The 20,403-nt window shown below is 34.3% G+C and overlaps 1 protein-coding gene across 1 annotated transcript in view; it reads right to left on the reverse strand.

Moving 5' to 3' along the window:
* Nucleotides 1–20,403, reverse strand: part of EYS (eyes shut homolog) — a 1,981,143-nt gene that overhangs the window by 1,951,779 nt on the left and 8,961 nt on the right. The window contains 1 exon segment of the mRNA XM_012556965.2: nt 15,994–16,107. Within this exon segment, the coding sequence (XP_012412419.2) occupies nt 15,994–16,107 (114 nt within the window).

Here is a 20,403-nt window from a genome sequence, read left to right on the forward strand (position 1 = left end):
TCATGTATCTACTTGAGCTAAGAAGCACACTCTTCACAAGTACCATTTTATGTCCCATAGTCCAGTCTAATCTTTGTCTGCAGAGTTGGCCTCAGGAAAGGTTTTAGTTCTGGGTTGACAGAGAATGCAGGGGCCATGCTTTCTGGTGTTCCTCCAGTCTCAGTCAGTCCATTAAGTCTGGTCTTTTTACCAGAATTTGAGTTCTGCACCCCACTTTTCTCCAGCTCCAACAGGGACTCTCTGTTGTGTTCCCTGTCAGGGCAGTCATTGGTGGTAGCCACGCAATATCTAGTTCTTCTGGTCTCAAGCTGATGCAATCTCTGGTTCATGTGACCCTTTTTGTCTCTTGGGCTAATACTTTCCCTGTGACTTTGTGTTCTTCATTCTCCTTTACTCTAGGTGGGTTAGGACCAATTGATGGATCTTAGATGGCTGCTTGTTAGCTTTTAAGACCCCAGACACAACTCACCAAACTAGGATGCAGAACATTTTCTTAATAAAATTTGTTATGCCAATTGACCTAGATGTCCCCTGAAATCATGGTCCCCAGACCCCCACCCCTGCTACTCAGTCCCTTGAAGTGTTTGGTTGGTATTCAGGAAACGTCTTAGCTTTGGTTTACTCCAGTTGTGCTGACTTCCCCGTAGTGTGTGCTGTCCTTCCCTTCACCGAAGATAATTCTTGTCTACTATCTAGTTAGTAATTAACCCTCTCCATCCCTCCCCACCCTCCTAACCATCAAAGAATGTTTTCTTCTGTGTTTTGTGTTTATTCTTAAAGAAACAAAAACAACAATAACCAAACCAAAATATAACAAAGCAAAATTTTGGTTTTCAAGTCCTGGACAATTTTCTTTTTGCATCAGCGCTTTACTAGCTTCTGCTTTTATATCATTGTAACTAAGGTGTGCCTGAGACAAGCCATGGTCTTCTCAATAGCCTCATATACATGTGAAAGCTAGACAATGAAAAAGTGAGAGAGAAGAATAGATGCATTTAAACTGTAGTGCTAGCAGAGAATATTGAATATATTGTGGACTTCCAGAAGAACTAACAAATCAATCCTAGAAAAAATACAACCGGAATGCTTTTTAGAAGTGATGATAGTGAGACTTCAGCTCGCTTACTCTGGACTCGTCATCAGGAAAGACAAATTTCTAGAAAAGTACATCATAGCTGGCAAAATAGAGGGTCAGTGAAAGGGAAAGAAACTCTCCATAGTATAGACTGACACAATAGCCACAACAGTAGGCCCAAACCTATCAAAGATCATGAAGATGGCACAGGACTGGACAAACTTTGGTATATTATACTTAAGGTTGTTATGTGTTGGAACCAACTAGATGGCAACTAACAACAACAATTTACGTTAAAGTCTACAGTGATTCAGAAAGATATTAATCTAAGGATAAAAAAACAATCAGAATACAGTCCTATTAACTCTGAAGCTAGAGGAAATATAAAGTAAAATATTCCTGATTATAAAATAAAATTCTATGGAAAATACAAGTTGACTGATTTTTTCTCTCTAGTCTTAGGATCACAGAACTTTCGTATTCTTGTTTACAATGGAAATCATGTGATTATATAAATTACTCTTCTATTTCTAATAAAATATCTTAGAACATTTTGCCCACAAAGTAGAGTAGCATTGTCATGTCACTTTTCCACTTTAGAATATCTACTTTAATTAGACAGCCCCATAAAACAAAATGAGACTAATGGGGCACAACAGTACAGGGACAAGGACTAGAAGGCAGAAGGAAACAGGAAAGCTGGTAATAGGGAATCCAAGGTTGAGAAGGGACAGTGTTGACATGTTGTGGGGTTGTTAACCATTGTCATAAAACCACATGTGTATTAACTGTTTAATGATAAAGTATTTGTCCTGTAAATCTTTAACTAAAGTACTATAATAAAAAAAAAAGAATCATTGTAAAGGAATAAATATCTACACCATTCCTTTAAATAAAATTCTAACTCAAGTTTAAAAAAAAAAGAGTATCTACTTTAAAATCCATATTTTGTAAAATTTCCCTCAGCATTTTAGTTCTAAATGAACCTAATCAGAAATGAAATATAAGGCCCAAATGATGGAAGAAATTTTCTTGAATTATGCTATGCTTTAAACAGTAATCTGATCCATGGATAGCTTAAATGTAGACAGTTGCACTTATTTACCATATATCTTATTTTAATTCACATTTCCCACTTAATAACAAAAACAGGAATACATTTTTTGGCTACAACCTAAAGTGATATCAATTTCCATATACTTTGAAGGAAAGCATGAGACACACTGGAATGTGTCTTTCATACTCCTCGAAGATGAAGATCCTGAAAAATAAGTGGTGTTTCTAAACTGACCCTCAAAACATTAGGTGGTAATTTTCGGTTTTGGTGGCAAAAACAAACTGCTAATAGATGAGATAAAAATAATGCCTCTTTTCAGTTAGTCAATACTGATTATATCCAGTATTTCTGCCCTCAGTTTTCTTTACATACATCCAATGGAGGAATGAGTGTATTCAGTAAATATGTTTCAAAGTTCTAAAATAAACTCCTGAAAACTCAAGATTACAGAGCTAAATTTATAAATAATGCTACAGGATCAGAATTCTGTAAGGCAAACAATGTTTAAAACAAATTTTACATTTAGTTGATAAAATTAAAAAAAAAAAAAAAAAAAACCATTGCTGTCGAGTCAATTACGACTCATAGTGACCCTATAGGACAGAGTAGAACTGGCCTAAATGGTTTCCAAGGGAGGCTACTGGATTCAAACTGCTGACCTTTTGGTCAGCAGCTGAGCTCTTAACCACTGTGCTACCAGAACTCCTTTAATTAATTAGTTGTCAGATAATGAATTTTCCATGAAATTGCTGAAAAGAAAAAAAAAAAACCCACAATATTTTGAAATTAACATCTGAGATTTGATCAGGATTTGATTGAACTGTGACAGTGTCTTATCTATGAAATAATATGTGACATTTTGATATACCATACTTAAAGTTTATGCTTAGTTTATAAATTTCAGTTCCCTGCCTCTCTATTAAAAAAAAATCTTCTTCCAGTTATCTCTTTAAAGAGCAAGTTAATTTATTCAAATACTGTATCCTAGTCTCAGACAATAATAATTAACAAGGAATGTTATAGAATTGATTACATTAAATTCAGTAAGCTAAAAGTGATGTTTGCTCTATAGCTCTTACCATATCAAATGAAATTCTTCATTATACAAGTATGATGTCTACTAACAGCAGCAAATTAAGGAACAATGTTGTCAGGAGAAAAATATGAGGATTTCTATCCTGTAGGAATAGTTGCATCCTGAGAAGCAGGCAAGATGTGATTAGAGAAGCTTCCATTCCTTGCAAACCTGTGTCTCAAGTGGAACCTTGGCCTATAAACACCAAATGGTATGCTCGTCTGCCATGATGCCTGTTATTTGTTTTAGATAACAGAATGAACTCTGTGAAAGGTGTTCTTGATTACAAGGTGTGAGCTGAAGTACTTCATGTCATCAGAGAAAATCTGTCATAGTTAGGTAGACAAACAGATAACAACAGATTCAAATTCAATGCATAAGTGACATAAAAAGGAATTACTTTCTAAACTTATTCAGTTGATTTCTCATACTGATATGACAAGTGTACGTTTTAATTTAACTTATTCTCTCTGATTATTTTTAAATTTGCTTTTAGCTTGATGGAAAATTACAATGCATTGTGAAAAAAATTGGGGATGGAAAAATATAACTCATTTATAAACATTTGTCTTAAGTCAGGAAATGCTCTTCTACCTCTATTACCTCAGGCCTTTTATTAAACTATTTCTGAATCTTATAACACTGCGTTGATTGGTTTGTTAAAATAAGCCTAGTCATTATGAAATCTGTTGACAAAATTTGAAATTTTTATAAGTATAATAAAACCTAAGCTGCTAACCAAAGGGGTTAAGAGGTTGTCAGTTCGAATCCACCAGCTGCTCCTTGGAAACCCTATGGGGCAGTTCCACTCTGTCCTATAGGGTCACTGTGAGTTGGAATCCACTCGATGGCAACGGGTTATAATAAAACCAGCATATAAAAAATCAAGGAAGATCAAATCTTTTTAAAGGTATGTTTATGATGATGCTTCAGTAATTCTAGTGTAGTGTTTTCTTAGCTAACATCTGAAACTGTAGTATCGTTTAGTCATCGACCAACACAACAGAATACTAAATATATCTGAAAATAAATGCAAAACGTGTTAAATTAAACTTTCTAGATTTTCATTTTCAAGTTTTTGTGTTAAATAATATTTGAAGCCATATGTTCAAAAATGTTCCTGTATCTAAAAAATAAGTTTATGGATTTTCCCCATAAAACACATTTCAAAATACCAAGATGGAGTAATTAGAGAGATGTTCCTGCAATGGAATTCTATAAATTGTCACACCCATTTTGCTAAGCAAAGAATGAAAATATGCAGACTTCAACAGAATTAAAGAAGTCATCAAAAGACTTACACTTTACCAGAAGAAATTACTTAATATAGGAAAAATGTCAGTCATTTTCAGGCAGTCATCAAGTGATTTTTAAGTCACTGAAACTGACAAATCAGAAGTGGAAAATTATCACAATTATATAAGCAGTGTTATTGCAGTTTATAGAACATCTGTCACCAATGATAGCCAATTCAACATTATGCAAGAGGAAGCATTGGTGCGTTCAATATTACAAGGCTAAAAGCAGTCATTACACTTTTTTCACTTTAAAAACAAAAAAGCAATCATGTAATTTTTGTAGTTAGTTATGAAAATTGTACACACTCTGAGAAAAAAGATGAGCAGGTATTCATAATTTCCACATGGTCATTTATATTAAAACCATAAATTTCATTTTTAACATATGGCCTGCTTTTTTTCAATATTTTTCCAGTGTTCTAATTGAACATATAGAGAAATCAGTGTTTTTGTTTCTTTCTATATATGGCAACAAAAATCTACAATATTTAAATATAACCTTGTGACTCAGGATAAAAAAAAATTGCTTAATACTTACTGTATAATACATATGTCAGAAGAGAATCATAATACTTTGAGATTCCTCTAGGATTAAGAACAGCCCCACTATCTTTTACTGTCTTTATTTCCAAACATTTATTCAATACCTTATATTTGATACAAGATAGGGCTATAAATTTGGCTAGATCATACACTTTGTTGTCAAGGAGTTTATAAATCAGTAGAAGGAGTAAATGAGGCAGATTTGGGGAAGTAAAAGAAAGCAAGGGAGATTTCATTTTAGAACAAGTATAAAACATGAGCAACAGCAAGGGAAACGCGCATCTGTATGGCTTGTTCTAATGCAAATACAGTAGAACTATTTGATTAGAGAAGATGATCAGTTTGGGGAAATATTAAGAAATAATTTAATAAAAGTAGATAGAAGTCTATTTTACAGAGACACTTGAATGCTAAAAAAAAAGAAATTTTAGGTATGACTGCATTAGCAAAATGGAATAAATAAACATTAAATAAGGAATTATGCCAAAAATAACAAGTGGAAAGAGAGATAAAATTAACTGAATGTTTACCATATATCTGTCATTTTACTAAGTACTTAGATTATTTCATTTAATCCTCAGAAAAAGCAATGACTTGAGTATTGTTAACTCTCACAATTTTAGAGATAAGGAATTAGAGAATTTACATAATATGCTAATGTTCAGATACCCAGGGAGTTGTAGAGATGGTCTTGGAACACATTCTGCCTAACTCCAAAGGCAATGCTATTACCCACATCTATGTTGTGCTTCTCATCTTATTCATTTCACAGTACATGCAGGGAGAAATTACTTACCATAAGAAAAACAGTATGAGCTTTATTTATTTCATGTTGTAGAGGAAGTAACTGAAGATTAGATGAACTAGAATGTGAATATAAATGTTATAAAGTCTTATAACCAAACATATATAACTCTAAAGTTCATAGTCTTTCCACTATGTAACATAAGAATAGGACAGTATTTAGAGGATTTTGAGAGAATAACCTTAAAAAGGTATATTTGGAAATTTAAGTTGGTAACACTGTATATAATATTTAAAGAAGCACATAATGTATTTACCATTGCTGCCCAACTCTCTTTTCCCAAAAGTTGACCCATTCTTAGTGCTGTATTTACTGAAGCTGCCTCGTTTATAGCTGTGAACCGCATTTTATAATAATTACCAAAATAAGTTAAATGCAATCAGAACTACTTTGCTAGAAGTTTATCTTTACCACTAATTATACACACTTCATTAACCACTGCACCACCAGGGCTCCTCATTTTAGTTAGATGTCCAAAATTACAAGTTTCTACATGAATGACCCTGTTCAGGGTCACTTTGCCTATTTCAACCGTAAACAGAGAAAACTTCTAGAGATAGAAAAAAAAAAAGAGAGAGAGAGAGAGAAAGAACAATATTGACATTTCTGATTGTTTTAGTGGTGGAGTAGCTTTTTTTAGATGAACCCTCTCACAAAACAATTTAAAACTCTCTACAAAAACACACAAAAAAAATACTACTTTCATCCCTTGAAGAGTGATCAAAATCAAACAGAACCAGAGGAGATCTGACTCTTGAGAGAAAGAAAGGGGACTGTGAGATTCAATTTATATGACTTTTATCAAAGGATATTCTGCAATTTGCCTGGGCAGCTAAAATGCAAACAGAGAGACAGATTCAGGATGGTTTGGGATGTCAGAGAACAGAATTTGAGAGTACCAGAAAAGCTGAAAATCAAGAAGGAATAATCACAGAAAGGATAGAGACACAACAGAGAGAGCCCCAAAACTGGCCATACACTCTATTCAAAACCTTAGCTAACTAGTCAACCATACATGCATAGCTGAGACTTCAGGAGTCAAGTAGAAATCAACATTTGAAAGGCTGAGACGATTGTGAGGAGATTTCAACTGCTGCCAACCCCAGATATGAGTTTGGTGTTTAAATTCTGTCCAGTTAGATGGGCTAGATAAACACCACAGGATTTTCACAGACCTGTCCTAACAAAAACTAACACTGATTCTAAACTTTAAGCTGATCAGCAAGTAATTTAATCACATGTTAGAAAAAAAACCAAGTCTTCCAAAGAAGAGAACAGAATTCAGAATCTCCACATTTTATCACTCTCATACAATGTTCAATACAAAATTGAAACTTACATAATATGAGAAGAAAGAGGAATATGCAACCCATTGTCAGAAGAAAAAAAAAAAGAAGAAGGAACCATAGAAATAGAACCACAGATGATTCAGAGCTTGGAATTGAAAGACAAGTAGGTTAAAGCAGCTATGATATATTTAAGGACTGAAAGGAAAATGTAAAAAAATGAAAGATTCAATGGATACACTGAAAATCATAGAGTATTTGGTTGAAAAAAGCATCAGTAACCTCAAATATTGATCAAGACGAATTATCTAATCTGAAAAACTGAGAGAGGGAAAAAAATGATTAAAATAAAATGATCAGGCCCTCAGTGACCAGTAGGAAAATAATGAGTCTACCATATGCATAATTGGAGTCTCAGAAGGAAAGAAATAATTTGGCTGTAAAAAATATCATTAAAATAATCATCTAAAACTTCCAAAATTTAGTGAAAAATATCACCTTATAAATCCAATTCAAGAAGCTAGGTAATCTCCAAGGAGGATAGATACAAAGAAAGTCACTGCTAGGCACATCATAATCAATAATGAATGTATAAAATTATTAAATCAATCCAAGAAAAAGGACATATTAGTCATAAATAAACAATAATACATATGATGACTGACTTTTCATGAGAAACAATGAAGGCTAGTGAAAAATATATCAAATCAATGAACTAAGGCTCTGTTTTAAAGCCATAAAATGATGAGTAAATTAAACCCAAAATAAGTAGAAAGAAGTAAATAATAAGAAAGAGAAATCAATGAAATAGAAATAGAAAGAAGAGAAAAATATATACAATACAAACAGTAGGCAAAATTTTGTGTATTTAAAAAAACAATACCGATGAAATCCTGTACTGATTGATTAAGGAGAAAAGAGAAAAAAAATTACCATATCAGGAATGTAAGAATGGAAGTTATTTCTTATCCTACAGATATAAAAGAGCAAAAAGATAATTTTATGAATTTTATATCAAATATTCAACAAGTGATGTGAAATAGACACTTTGAAATTTAAAACTTTGCCAAGTCTGAACAAAAAGAATTGGAAAATGTAAATTGTCCCTATATCTGTAAAGGTAAATGAATTTTTACCAAAAATTCAAACAAAAAGTATTTCTGAGCAAGGTGATTTCACTGATAAACTCCATCATTTATATGGAATAAAATACTACCAAACTTGCACAATGTTATTTCAAAAAGCAGAGTCAAGCCTAATCATTACACCACAACCAGACAAAAACATTACAGAAAACTATAGAACAATATCCTACATGAGTATAGGTTAAGAAAACTTCTTTAAGAAATAACAAATCCAAAATTAGATAAAAAGAATAATTTACTATGTAATATTTATCAAAAGATCACAAGACTGGTTTAGATTTGAAGCTATAATAAACTGAATAAAGAGAAATGTCATAAAATCATCTCGATAGATGCAGATAAAAAGTATTTGACAAAATTCATGATAAATTATATTAAAAATCTCAAAAAATTATGAATGAAAAGAAACTTTCTTCATTTGATAAAGAACATGTATAAAACACTACAACTAACACTTTACTTAATGGCAAATTCTTGACTGTTTCTCCCCAAAGTTCAGGAAAAAGTGAAGCTGTCCCCTTTATTATTAAACATTGTATTGCAAGTCCTGTACAGTGCAATAAGACAATCAAATAAAATCAAAGATTTTAAATTAGATTAAAATCAAAGATTTTAAATTAGAAAGGAATATATAAAAATAACTTTATTCGCAGACAATAAAATTGTTTACACAGAAAATCCTGAGGAATCTTCACCCCACCCCTGGAAAAAATAGAACCAAAAAAAAAGAATTTAGTAAGGTCTCAGGGTACAAGGTCATACAAATTCAATATTATTTTCATATACTAACAGTAAATGGAGAGAAAAAAATGAGACTCAAAACAAAAAGAAATAGCTGAAAACAGCCATTAATAATTGGAACATGGAATGTACAAATTATGAATATAGGAAAATAATTGGAAATTGTCAAAAATGAAACAGAATGCATAAACATCAATATCCTAGGCATTAGTGAGCTGAAATGGATTGATATTGGCCATTTTGAATCAGACGATCATATGGTCTACTATGCCAGGAATGACGACTTGAGGAGGAGTGGCATTGCATTCATCGTCAATAAGAACGTTTCAAGATCTATACTGAAGTAAAAGGCTGTCGGTGGTAGGAAAATATCCATACACCTACAAGGAAGACCAGTTAATAAGACTATTAATCAAATTTACTCACCAACCACTAGGGCCAAAGATGAAGAAACTGAAGATTTTTATCAATTTCTGCAGTCTGAAACTGATTGAACATGCAGTCAGGATGTATTGATAACTACTGGTGATGTGGAGTGTGAAAGTTGGAAATAAAGAAGGAGTGCTAGTTGAAAAATATGGCCTCGATGAAAGAAACGATGGCGGAGATTGCAGATGGAATTTTGTTGCAGCCTGTGTGTCAATCCATCTTGTTGAGGGTCTCCCTCTTTTTCACTGATCCTCTACTTAACAAAGCTTGATGTCCTTCTCCAGGGACTGGTCCCTCCTGACAACATGTCCAAAGTATGTGAGATGAAGTCTTGCCTGTCTCGCTTCTAAGGAGAATTCTGGCTACACTTCTTCCAAGACGCAATTGTTCTTTCTTTTGGCAGTCTATGGTATAGTCAATATTCCTCACAAACACTATAATTCAAAGGTGTCAGTTCTTCTTCAGTCTTCTTTATTCATTTTCCAGCTTTCTCATGCTTATGAGACAACTGAAAACACCATGGCTTAGGGCAGGTGCACCTTAGTGTTCAAGGTGACATCTTTGCTTTTCAACACTTTCAAAGAGGTCTTTTGCAGCAGATATGCTCAATAAAATAAGCTGTTTGATTTCTATACCACTGCTTCCATGAGTGTTGATTGTGGATCCAAGTAAAATGACATCCTTGACAACTTCAATCTTTTAATCATTTATCATGATGTAGCTGATTGGTCTAGTCATGAGGATTTTTGTTTTATGTTGAGCTGTAATCCACACTAAAGGCAGTAGTCTTTGATCTACATCAGTAAGTGCTTCAAGTCCTCTTCACTTTCAGCAAGCAAGCCTGTGTCATCTGCATACCACAGGTTGTTAATGAGTCTTCTTCCAATCGTGATGCCGTGTTCTTCTTCATATTGTCCAACTTCTCTGACCATTTGCGCAGCATTCAGATTGAATAACTATGGTGAAAAGATTCAGCCCTGATACACACCTTTCCTGATTTTAAACCATGCAGTATCCCCTTGTTCTGTTCAAAGGACTGCCTCGTTCTATGTACAGCTTCCTCATGAGCACAATTAAGTGTTCTGGAATTCCCATTCTTCTCAATGTTATCCGCAGTTTATGATCCACACAGTCAAATGCCATTGCATAGTCAGTAAGACACAGATAAACATCTTTCTAGTATTCTCTTCTTTCAGTCAAGATCCATCTGACATCAGCAATGATATCCCTCGTTCCACATTCTCTTCTGAATCTGGCTTGAATTTCTGGCACTTCCCTGTCAATGTTGCTGCAACTGCTTTTGGAAGATTTTCAGCAAAATTTTATTTGTGTGTGATATTAAAGATATTGTTCGATAATTTCCACATTCTGTTGGATCACCTTTCTTTGGAATAGGTGCAAATATGGATCTCTTCTAGTCGTTGGCCAGGTAGCTGTCTTCCAAATTTCTTGGCATAGAGCTTGAGAGCTTCCAGTGCTGCATCTGATTGTTGAAACATTTCAGGTGGTATTCCTGGAGCCTTGTTTTTCTCCAGTGCATTCAAGTACGGCTTGGACCTCTTCCTTCAGTGCCATCGATTCTTTATCATATACTACCTCCTGAAATAGCTGAATGTAAACCAATTCTTTGTGGTACAGTGACTCTGTGTATTCCTTCCATCTTCTTTTGATCCTTCCTACCTCATTTAATATTTTCCCATAGAATACATTTCTTCCTTTTTATTATTTGGTAAACTATTTACTGAATAATAAAAAAGGACATCTAAATTGGCTCATACAGATAGGTAGGTAGCTACATAGATAATAGATAGGTAGGTAGATAGATAGGTAGATTGTTGAGCATTTAAGTTCTTTCATTTTTTAAATCAATTTAAACTCTCATTCCTCAACATAAACAAAACATAATCTCATTAACATCCTCAGATTTCATAATTATCCATAATTGCTATTTAATAAATGTGAACTGTGTATGAGATTCTTGATAGGTATTTCAACACTTGAGGCAATTTACAGTGGTGTGGGGAACACTTAAATGCATTTTTCCTTGCCAATCAAACAAGAGGATTTATCACAATGGATACCTAATAAGAAGGTGAAGAAGAAGTTTCAATTCTTTATCAGATAGAAGTATAGCAAAGGAAATCATTCCTATTAGTAACTGGATCCAGAGCATTTGCTCTTTACTGTTATATTAATGTGGATTATGCTGAGGTTAGAACTGTAGGTCACCATCAGTGCTGATAACGATCAGAGAATCAGGAAGAAAAACAATAGAAAATGAGGTTTGGTAATATAAAAATAATAACAATCCAAAGTAAAAATACATGAACTCTTTCCTGTTCAATACTAATTCAATGCCTTAAAAATTATATACATCATAAAATGTATTGGATTAACTCGTATAAACATTTGTTCTAATTATAAGTCCAGATTTTATGAATGCTAAGCCCTGTAGTTGATTGTACATGTAGTGTGGCTATGGGCTATGCAAAACGATTAACTACTCACAATATTTTAAAAATTACACTCATGAGAACAAGGACCTGTTCAATTCTCTGCATGGTAGGAGTGAGAGGTGAGGTTGAATTGACTAAGATTAATTTTCTACCTCTATCAGAATTGAGTCTCAAAGTAGGAGTAAATTTCAATTATTAAAAATGAAGAAAGTTATATCCTATTAGCTCCTTCCATCTTTCTTTCCCAAAGACAAAATACTGTTCTCCATAAATTCTACCCATGAATGGGGTTGTGCAAATGGAGATGTCCACTATGGAGAAATGTAAATCTATGAAAAATATCTGCTTACCTTGTGTTTTAAAATGATAACTAAAATAATTATAGTATTCTCCACTGGCCAGATTGGGTCTCTTGTTATTTGTCTGAATGATATCTGAGGTGACCACACTCTGAAAATTGCTCATTCCTCCAATCACTCTTCTTGGGTACAGAGATCCCAATGTGACTTGTATACAAACCTTCTCGAGTCTTGAAATGAAAATTTCTTTTTGTAGCTTTAAGTAGATCTAAACTAAGACTTGTTCCTACATCAAACTCATATTTGAAAAATTTTGAAAATAAATGTCATGAGTTGGCCATTTATACAGTGAGAATTTTAATACAAGGATTGTAATGCAAGAATTTAGGCGAGAATTAATTAAAAGAAAATATAACTTGTTAATTTTTTTGGAAGTAAACCCTTTGAAGTTACAAATTTAGGGTAGATCACTGCAAATCAGATACATAAATCTAGTGTAACATATTAAAATTTGGAATGACAATGAACAATATATTTTCATACTGTTTTAGATTAGACCTTTCATTCTTAATTTTATTTCTACAATGTCAGAGATCACAGTTTGACCTCATGGCTAATTATTCTTATTCATATTGTATTTATCAATATTTTCAAGTGTCAAAAAATAAAGATTTATTTTTCTAAAGACTCACTAGTTTTCACATAAGAATGGTGTACTTTATATCTTGTGTCTTTCCAGTCTTAATTTAAACTTGTGTTTGGTGTAGATTATTATAACTGGTTCTGGCATGATAGCCATAACATCCCAAAACATATGAGTTCCAAAATTCTCCAGAACGATGCCAATTTGACACACAGTCTAATTTATGTAATAATTATTGATTAATAAGGGATTGTAATTACAATGTTTCTAAACTTTTGATTTGCCATTGGAACACTGCAATCTCAACTTATTTATGAAAACAGTTTTATATATTAGATATATATACTAATATTCACAGTTTAGCATAATGAGCAAAAATATTATACATAGACTTGTTTCTTAAGATTTTTGAAGATATCTATCATGAAACATACAATATGTATACAATAGATAGATTAATAGATCCATGACTACCATCAATTGTTGTTGAGTCAACTCCAACTCATGGTGACGCCATGTGTGTCAGAGTAGAACTGTGCTCCATAGGGCTTTCAAATGGCTGATTTTTTGGAAGTAGATTCCCAGGCCTTTCTTCCAAGGTGCCTCTAGGTGGGCACAGATCAATCTTTCTGTTAGAAGCCAAGCACATTAACAATTTGTACTACCCAGGGACTCCAGATTGGTGGGTACATAGATGATGAATAGATGGTATATAAACAGACTTTACAGGGTTTTAAATGTGATGTTCTCGGTATCATTTTTGGCTAAACTTTTCAAGTCCCAGAATAATGCAACAGGCACCCAAAATTATTCCATTTGAATAGTTACTAAACCATTTAATAGCGTCTTCATTTTAGTTTGCCCAAGACGACACCAGTTTACGATCATAAGGTAGAAGATTGAATATTGCTAAAATGTCAGTTTATTATACACTGATGCTTAGTTCCTATTATACAATATTTTAATGTAATAAGTTCAAAAAATAATTTTCATTTTTAATAAAAAAATTCTGTTTTGAATTTGTGTTTCCCTAAAAGTTGATGATAAATATACAGTTTGTCACTATTAACCATTCTCCACAGGAGTATTAATATCACTGACAAGATGAAAACCAGAAGGTATACATTTGTTGAAGAACCATGCACATCTACTATAATGTTAATAATTATTTGAGAAGACTGCCTGATGATAATAAGTTAACACGTGCAGATCTACAAGATATTCTTACATATTACTCTGTAAAGTATGCCTTTTCATTTAGGTTAAATGACTGTCCCATAATTATTTCTTTCATTTCCTATTGTAAGTTTCTCTGTACATTCAAAAAAGTAATGTGATAGTTGTAAATGTGTTGGCTCCATTAGCAGAACTTCACATATAGTTAAAAGATGTCAGCTTGATATTAGTAACATCATGGACTTCAAATATATAATCAGTTAACTCTAATAGTGATTTAACTGTTTTTCTAACCAATTCATTAAATCAAAATAAAGTCAACCCTTTCGCTAAAAATTGTCATGGCTTGGAAAATAAATTGTATGGTTACAATTCGTATGCAGTATATGATAAGAAAATGTAAAACTTCTCAAACTTCTCAAACCAGCTCATTACCTATTTCAAAGATGTAAAAGACTTGCGGGAAAAATACCTAAAGAGAAAGTTCTTTGAAGAGAGTTGCTGGAGTTCTTAAAACTCAAAAAAAAAAAAAAAAAAAAAAAAACCACTACCATGGACTCAATTCCAACTCATAGCAACCCTATAGGACAGAGCACAACTTCCTCATAAGGTTTCCAAGGCTGTAATCTGCGGAAGCAGACTGCCACATCTTTCTCCTGAGGAGTGTCTGGTGGGTTCCAGCCACCAAACTTTTGGTTAGCAGCTGAGTGTTTAACCGCTGTGCCACCAGGGCTCCTTATTAGAGTTCTTATTGCCTGATTTTATATATTATGGGGAAGTGGTCAGGATACTATCCCAAAATTTCAAATCTCCCTTACCTCAGTCAAGTGAAAGTGTCTGCAATTGAAACACTGAGAGGTTATTCCCTAGGGTTTGAAAGATATGCATATTTTGTTTCACCTCCACAAAAGGAGTCTTTAGGTATCTAATTGTGGCTGGAGACACTACTACTTAGAGACATTTTGAAGAGGGACAGCTATACTGAGGTTGAGCTGCATTTCTATCAAGAAGATAGAAAACTGCAAAAGAGTTCAAAGAGGAGATGGGAATGAAGCATACTTTCAATGGTTATACTTTCAGCTAATAATTAAGAAACTATTGGTTTAAACAATGATTTATTTCATTTCACTTTTTTACAGTCATTTGGGAAGAAATAAAAAAAATATTTTGCTCTTCAGAGAAAGAAATGTCTGTGTGATGATATGTTATCTAAAAGAAATAAGGTAGATATGCAAGTTACGTGCAAAATATATACAATAATCACCCCTATCCATGAGGGATACATTACAAGACCCCCGTGGATGCCTGAAACCACGGATAGTACCAAGTCCTATATATACTATGTTTTGTCCTATACACACATACCTGTGATAAAGTTTAATTTATAAATTAGGTATAGTAAGAGATAAACAACTAATAATAAAATACATGTTGAGAAAATGTAATTTTATAATGAAATTAGAACAATTTTAAATCTAATAATAAACAATCTAATAATAAAATAGAACAATTATAATAAAAGTTACGTCAATGTGGTCTCCAGGCAGGATGGAGCAGGACAGAACGAGATTTCATCACGCTACTCATTTAACATTTTTGGACCACGGTTGACCCTGGGTAACTGAAACTAAAGAAAGTGAGACCTTGGATAGGGTGGGACTACTATAATCCTAAAAGTGTTTTAGTACTTAGAACAAAATGTATTTTATTCTTATGATGAAAAATATATGTCAACAAGAGTCCATGTGACAAAAGGAGTATTTAGCAGAATAATCACTTAATTGTGTTAGCCACATTGATTTGTTAAACTTATCCATAAAAATAAGTTCATAGCATACAATCTCTAAAATTGTATTTTTCAATAATAAATATTTCAACTTTAGTTGAAAATTTTTGTTGAAAGTTTAAAATTTTGAATAAGACAAAATTAAAGCATTTGTGTGTCTGTATGTATGCATTTTTTACCTGAAAATTGTTCTTGGTATTCACAAATTAGACAGTTTACTGTAATATTGCTGCAGTTTCCATAGAAACAGATATGTAGTTGATATTGGCCAATTATTTCTGAACAATTTCTGTCTATAAAAAAAGAAAGAAAATTGATTTTTTAACAAATTTAAAATTATTTACAATGTATATAAATAGTTAAAGATGATCATCAGTTTTACTCAAATCCTCAAATAATGAATGCCAACATTTTAAGAAAATGTAATTATGAAATAGTAATGCAAATTTGTTCTTTACACTGAAACAAAACTTTTATAAATTTGACTTCAATGTTCCCATCTTATGACCTTGTACTATAACATTGAAATACTTCTTGATTGTTTATATTTTAGCTTCAGTTGATCTTAATAATAGATTGAATTTTACCATGTTTTTTTATAGTAGATAATATCAATATATGCAATAATTCTTTAGTAGAAACTCATAGCATTGTGAAAATAGTTTACAGAGTGAAGTATTCAAATGTATATTGTGTCTCAGCCCTATCACCTAGGCAAGCAAATGACTTAAAATGAAAACGGACTCCTAAATTCTCCAAAGCTGAGCATGAACTTCTGAATTCTACACTTCTTACCCTTGCTGCTATGTAAAGTTTTCGAGGCCCCACTATATCACACACTAGAGACTTTCATAGCATATTTATTTTATGTATATTTAAACATCTCATAATATTCCTAGTAGAGGAATGCAGCTAGAAAATCCCAGGTCATGGCAAGTGGACAAATGTTGACACAAAATGATTGCACAGAATTTGGTCATGTGCCAATCTGCCTGTTCTAACCGAGCTCTTAATTTAATTTGTAAGCAGTTTTTACCATTATTCATCAATGCTTTTTAAATTCTTTATAAACTAACCTCCCTGTCTCACCGATGCAGAACTCTTCTTTCTTTGTCTACTTCCAAACAACCCCCAACACATGAAAATACAAAATACAGATAAACACGATTGTATACCAAAAGATTTCTCAAATGCAAAAACTAAATTAGCAGTGGAATGTTCAATATGCCATGCCTTACATACAGGTAATTATTGCAATTGTAGTGAGCATTCTCAATTTATTTATTAAGTCTACATATGTTACTGATTTTAAACTGAAATAATTTATTAAGAGGCATAATGGAGTATGGTTAATGTTGTAGGAAATAAGTAATATTTAGATATTCTTATGGTGTTTGAAGTTTAATGATTTAAAGCAACCATCATTTTGTTTCCGATAGACAGACGGTAGATACATACATACATAAATACAGATACATAGATAGATGATAGACACATATTATATAAGAAAAAAACTCAATGCAGTTACGATAGAAACTATTGAAATAATATCCCATGAGATGAGAATCACCCATTATTAACCTGTTGCTGTCAAGTTGATTCCGACTCACAGTGATCCTATAGGACAAAGGAGAACTGCCTCATAGGGTTTCCAAGGAGTGGCTGGTGAATTGGAACTACCAACCTTTGGGTTAGCAGCCAAATGCTTAACTACTGCACATGCAAATTAATATTCTGATACATGGCAGTAATCATTGGCCAAATAGCCTTTAAACTCTGTGGACAGTTTAAAATATGGTTTAGAAGCTCTCAGTTAAATTGCTTTATATTCACCTCAAATCAGCAATTTGAAAGCTTTCATTTTTTTTCTCTGGCCCTCCTTCATCTTAATTACCGGATATACCCCAACAAGAATCAGGTAATTTACACCTCTTATTATCCATGCAATTTAGTCAAATGAGAATTTGATCCCAGTTGTACGCAGACAATGTTCAATGGATATTACTGGGATTAACTTCTGAAATGGTCTTGGTACTTCCCTGTTCATGGTTGTTTTTGCCTGCCATCACCAAGTCAATTTTGACTCATAACAACCCTATAGGACAGAGTAGAACTGTCCCATAGTGTTTCCAAAGCTGTACATTTTTATGGAAGTTGACTGCCACATCTTTCTTCTGTGGAGCAGCTAGTGGGTTTGAATCACTGAACTTTCTTACCCACTGTACCTAATAAATCTAAAATCTAAAATTACCCTTTAAAAGATTGACTTAGGAGTTCCAGCAAAATGACAGTCTAGGCAGAAGCACCAAGCTGTCCCTCCACAGCAAAGATCCAAAAAACTAAGCCAAACAGAGAATACAACAATCCTGAAACCCTAAAACATCAAATGAAGAGATAAAGAACTCAGCCAAGCACCAAATGGAGTGAGAAAACTGACAGAGAACGGAGAGCGAGGAGAGATTCATGCAGAGGTCCCCTACCAGATAATGCAGTGAGGATCCACCATCTTGGACTCCTATCGGAGACCAGCAAATGGGGGAACGAGAAAGCAGCCTCACGGAGCATCCAGCGGTAGACAAAACAACCGGTAATTGGCGATATACACTTTCCCACCCCCCACACTGCTTCACCCCGACTCGGCCTCCTCTGCTTCCTACGGCCACAGTCTCTTGACTGGGAAACAACAGCTGCTTGGATTCCACACCCCTGAATGGGTGGCTCTCTGAGTGCTATTTGTTGGCTGCTGGTGTTGCTTTTTTTCTGCTTCTTTTTATTTCTTCCTTGCCTCTCCCCACCTCCCCCTCCTTTCGCTCAAGTACCTTGCTCCGTGCACCATCTTTGCTTCTTCCTGAGGGACTGCAGAGCTCCAGAAATTTGTGATATATGCTTTCCCACTCTCTACACTTCTTCACCCACACTTGGACCCCTCGGCTTCCCACGGACACGGTCTCTTGTCCAGAAACACCAGCCTGCACTAGCTGGCTCTCTGAGTGCCATTTGTCGGCTGCTAGTGTTGCTTTTTTTTTTTTTTCTGCTTCTTTTGATTTCTTACTTGCCTCTCGCCAACTCCCCCTAACTTCACTCAAGTACCTGGCTCCATGCGCCATCTTTGCTTCTTCCTGAGGGGCTGCGGAGCTCCGTTCGAGTGTGGAGCTGCTTCCCGGTTTGGGCTGCTGCGCCAGTGGGATCCTGGGGCTTCTGTTAGTTTGTTTGCTTTGAATTGTTTGTTTGTTTTCTTTTCCTTTTCTTGAGTTGGGAGCCCTTTCTGACCAGGCTGAGCTGAGTGGCAGGGAGACTCCCCTTCGGCTTCCATAAACGTGCATAGGGATCCCTAAGGGCATTTCTTTTTACGTTGGGGTTTTTTTTTTAATTTGTTTTGTTTTCTTTTTCCTCTTTTTGCCTTTTTGACTTTCTTCATTGCTCAGTTCCTCATCTCTCTATATCGTCCTTCTCTTTATGTTTCCTGAATACCTGGTGTTGTATACCTCTACGCCTTCTAGCCAGGCTATACTGCAACACCTGAGAGTGACTTCCCCAGACCTCATAGCTGCACCAGTGGGATCCCTGGGAACTTTGAGGTTCTTTAACCTTTCTGATACTTATTTATTCATTCTTTTCTTTTCTTCCTCTTCCCCTTTCTGTTTTTTGCCATTTCATAGTCTCTCATCTCTCCACTCCAATGGCAAGCTCCCCTAGCATTCTTTTTTGTTTGTTAGTATGTTTTTGGCTTCTGTTCCTCTCTCCTCTCTTCCATATCCATCTTAGCTCCACACATAACAATCTCCCCGCTGCATCCTGCCTACCTGCACCATGCGCTTGTCATCACACCACCAAGCAGCATAGGCACGGCCTACTGGAACCTGCCCTGCACTTATTACCGACCCACTCTGGTGGCTGCAGTAAGTGCCACAAACAAGCCATCCCAGTAACTCCTCTTCAGCTACACCTGCCCTGCCGTACCATATCTGAGTGACTGACCCTGCCAGTTGGAGAAGGAGGTGAAAAGTATTGTGCCCACAGATAAGCAAACAACAGAGAACACACAGTCTGCCTGCTCAGACATAGTCAAATTTTTTTTTAAAAAAGGGATGAAACAAACAAATCTACTATCAATAAACAATAAAAATAACTACTGAATGCCCCGATGACAGCAGACAATAACAAAACATTTACAAAAACAGGACAGGATGGTTCCAGTAGGCATCCAAAATAAAACAACAGATGACTCTCCTCTGGAAGAAAATGCACTAGAACTAACTCATAGGGAATTCAAATCTCTAATACTCAGAATTCTCCAAGAACTGAGGCAAAAAGCTGACAACCATGAGGAAAAAATAGACAAATTCATGGAGAATACAGACAAAAAATTGGAAGAATTCAGGAAAATAATGCAGGAAAAAGGTGCCAAAATAAATTCAGAACTAGAAATTATACAAAGAAAACAATTAGAAATCCCAAAGATAAACAACAAGATTTCAGAAATGGACGATGTGACAGAAGGGCTGAGAAGCAGATTTGAAATGGTGGAAGACAGGATCAGTGGAATTGAAGACAAACACTTGGATACAACTCTGTTTCAGGAAAACTCA

This window comes from Trichechus manatus, unplaced genomic scaffold (genome assembly GCF_000243295.1).
Source record: "Trichechus manatus latirostris isolate Lorelei unplaced genomic scaffold, TriManLat1.0 scaffold00083, whole genome shotgun sequence".
In the NCBI taxonomy this organism is placed as follows: Eukaryota; Metazoa; Chordata; class Mammalia; order Sirenia; family Trichechidae; genus Trichechus; species Trichechus manatus.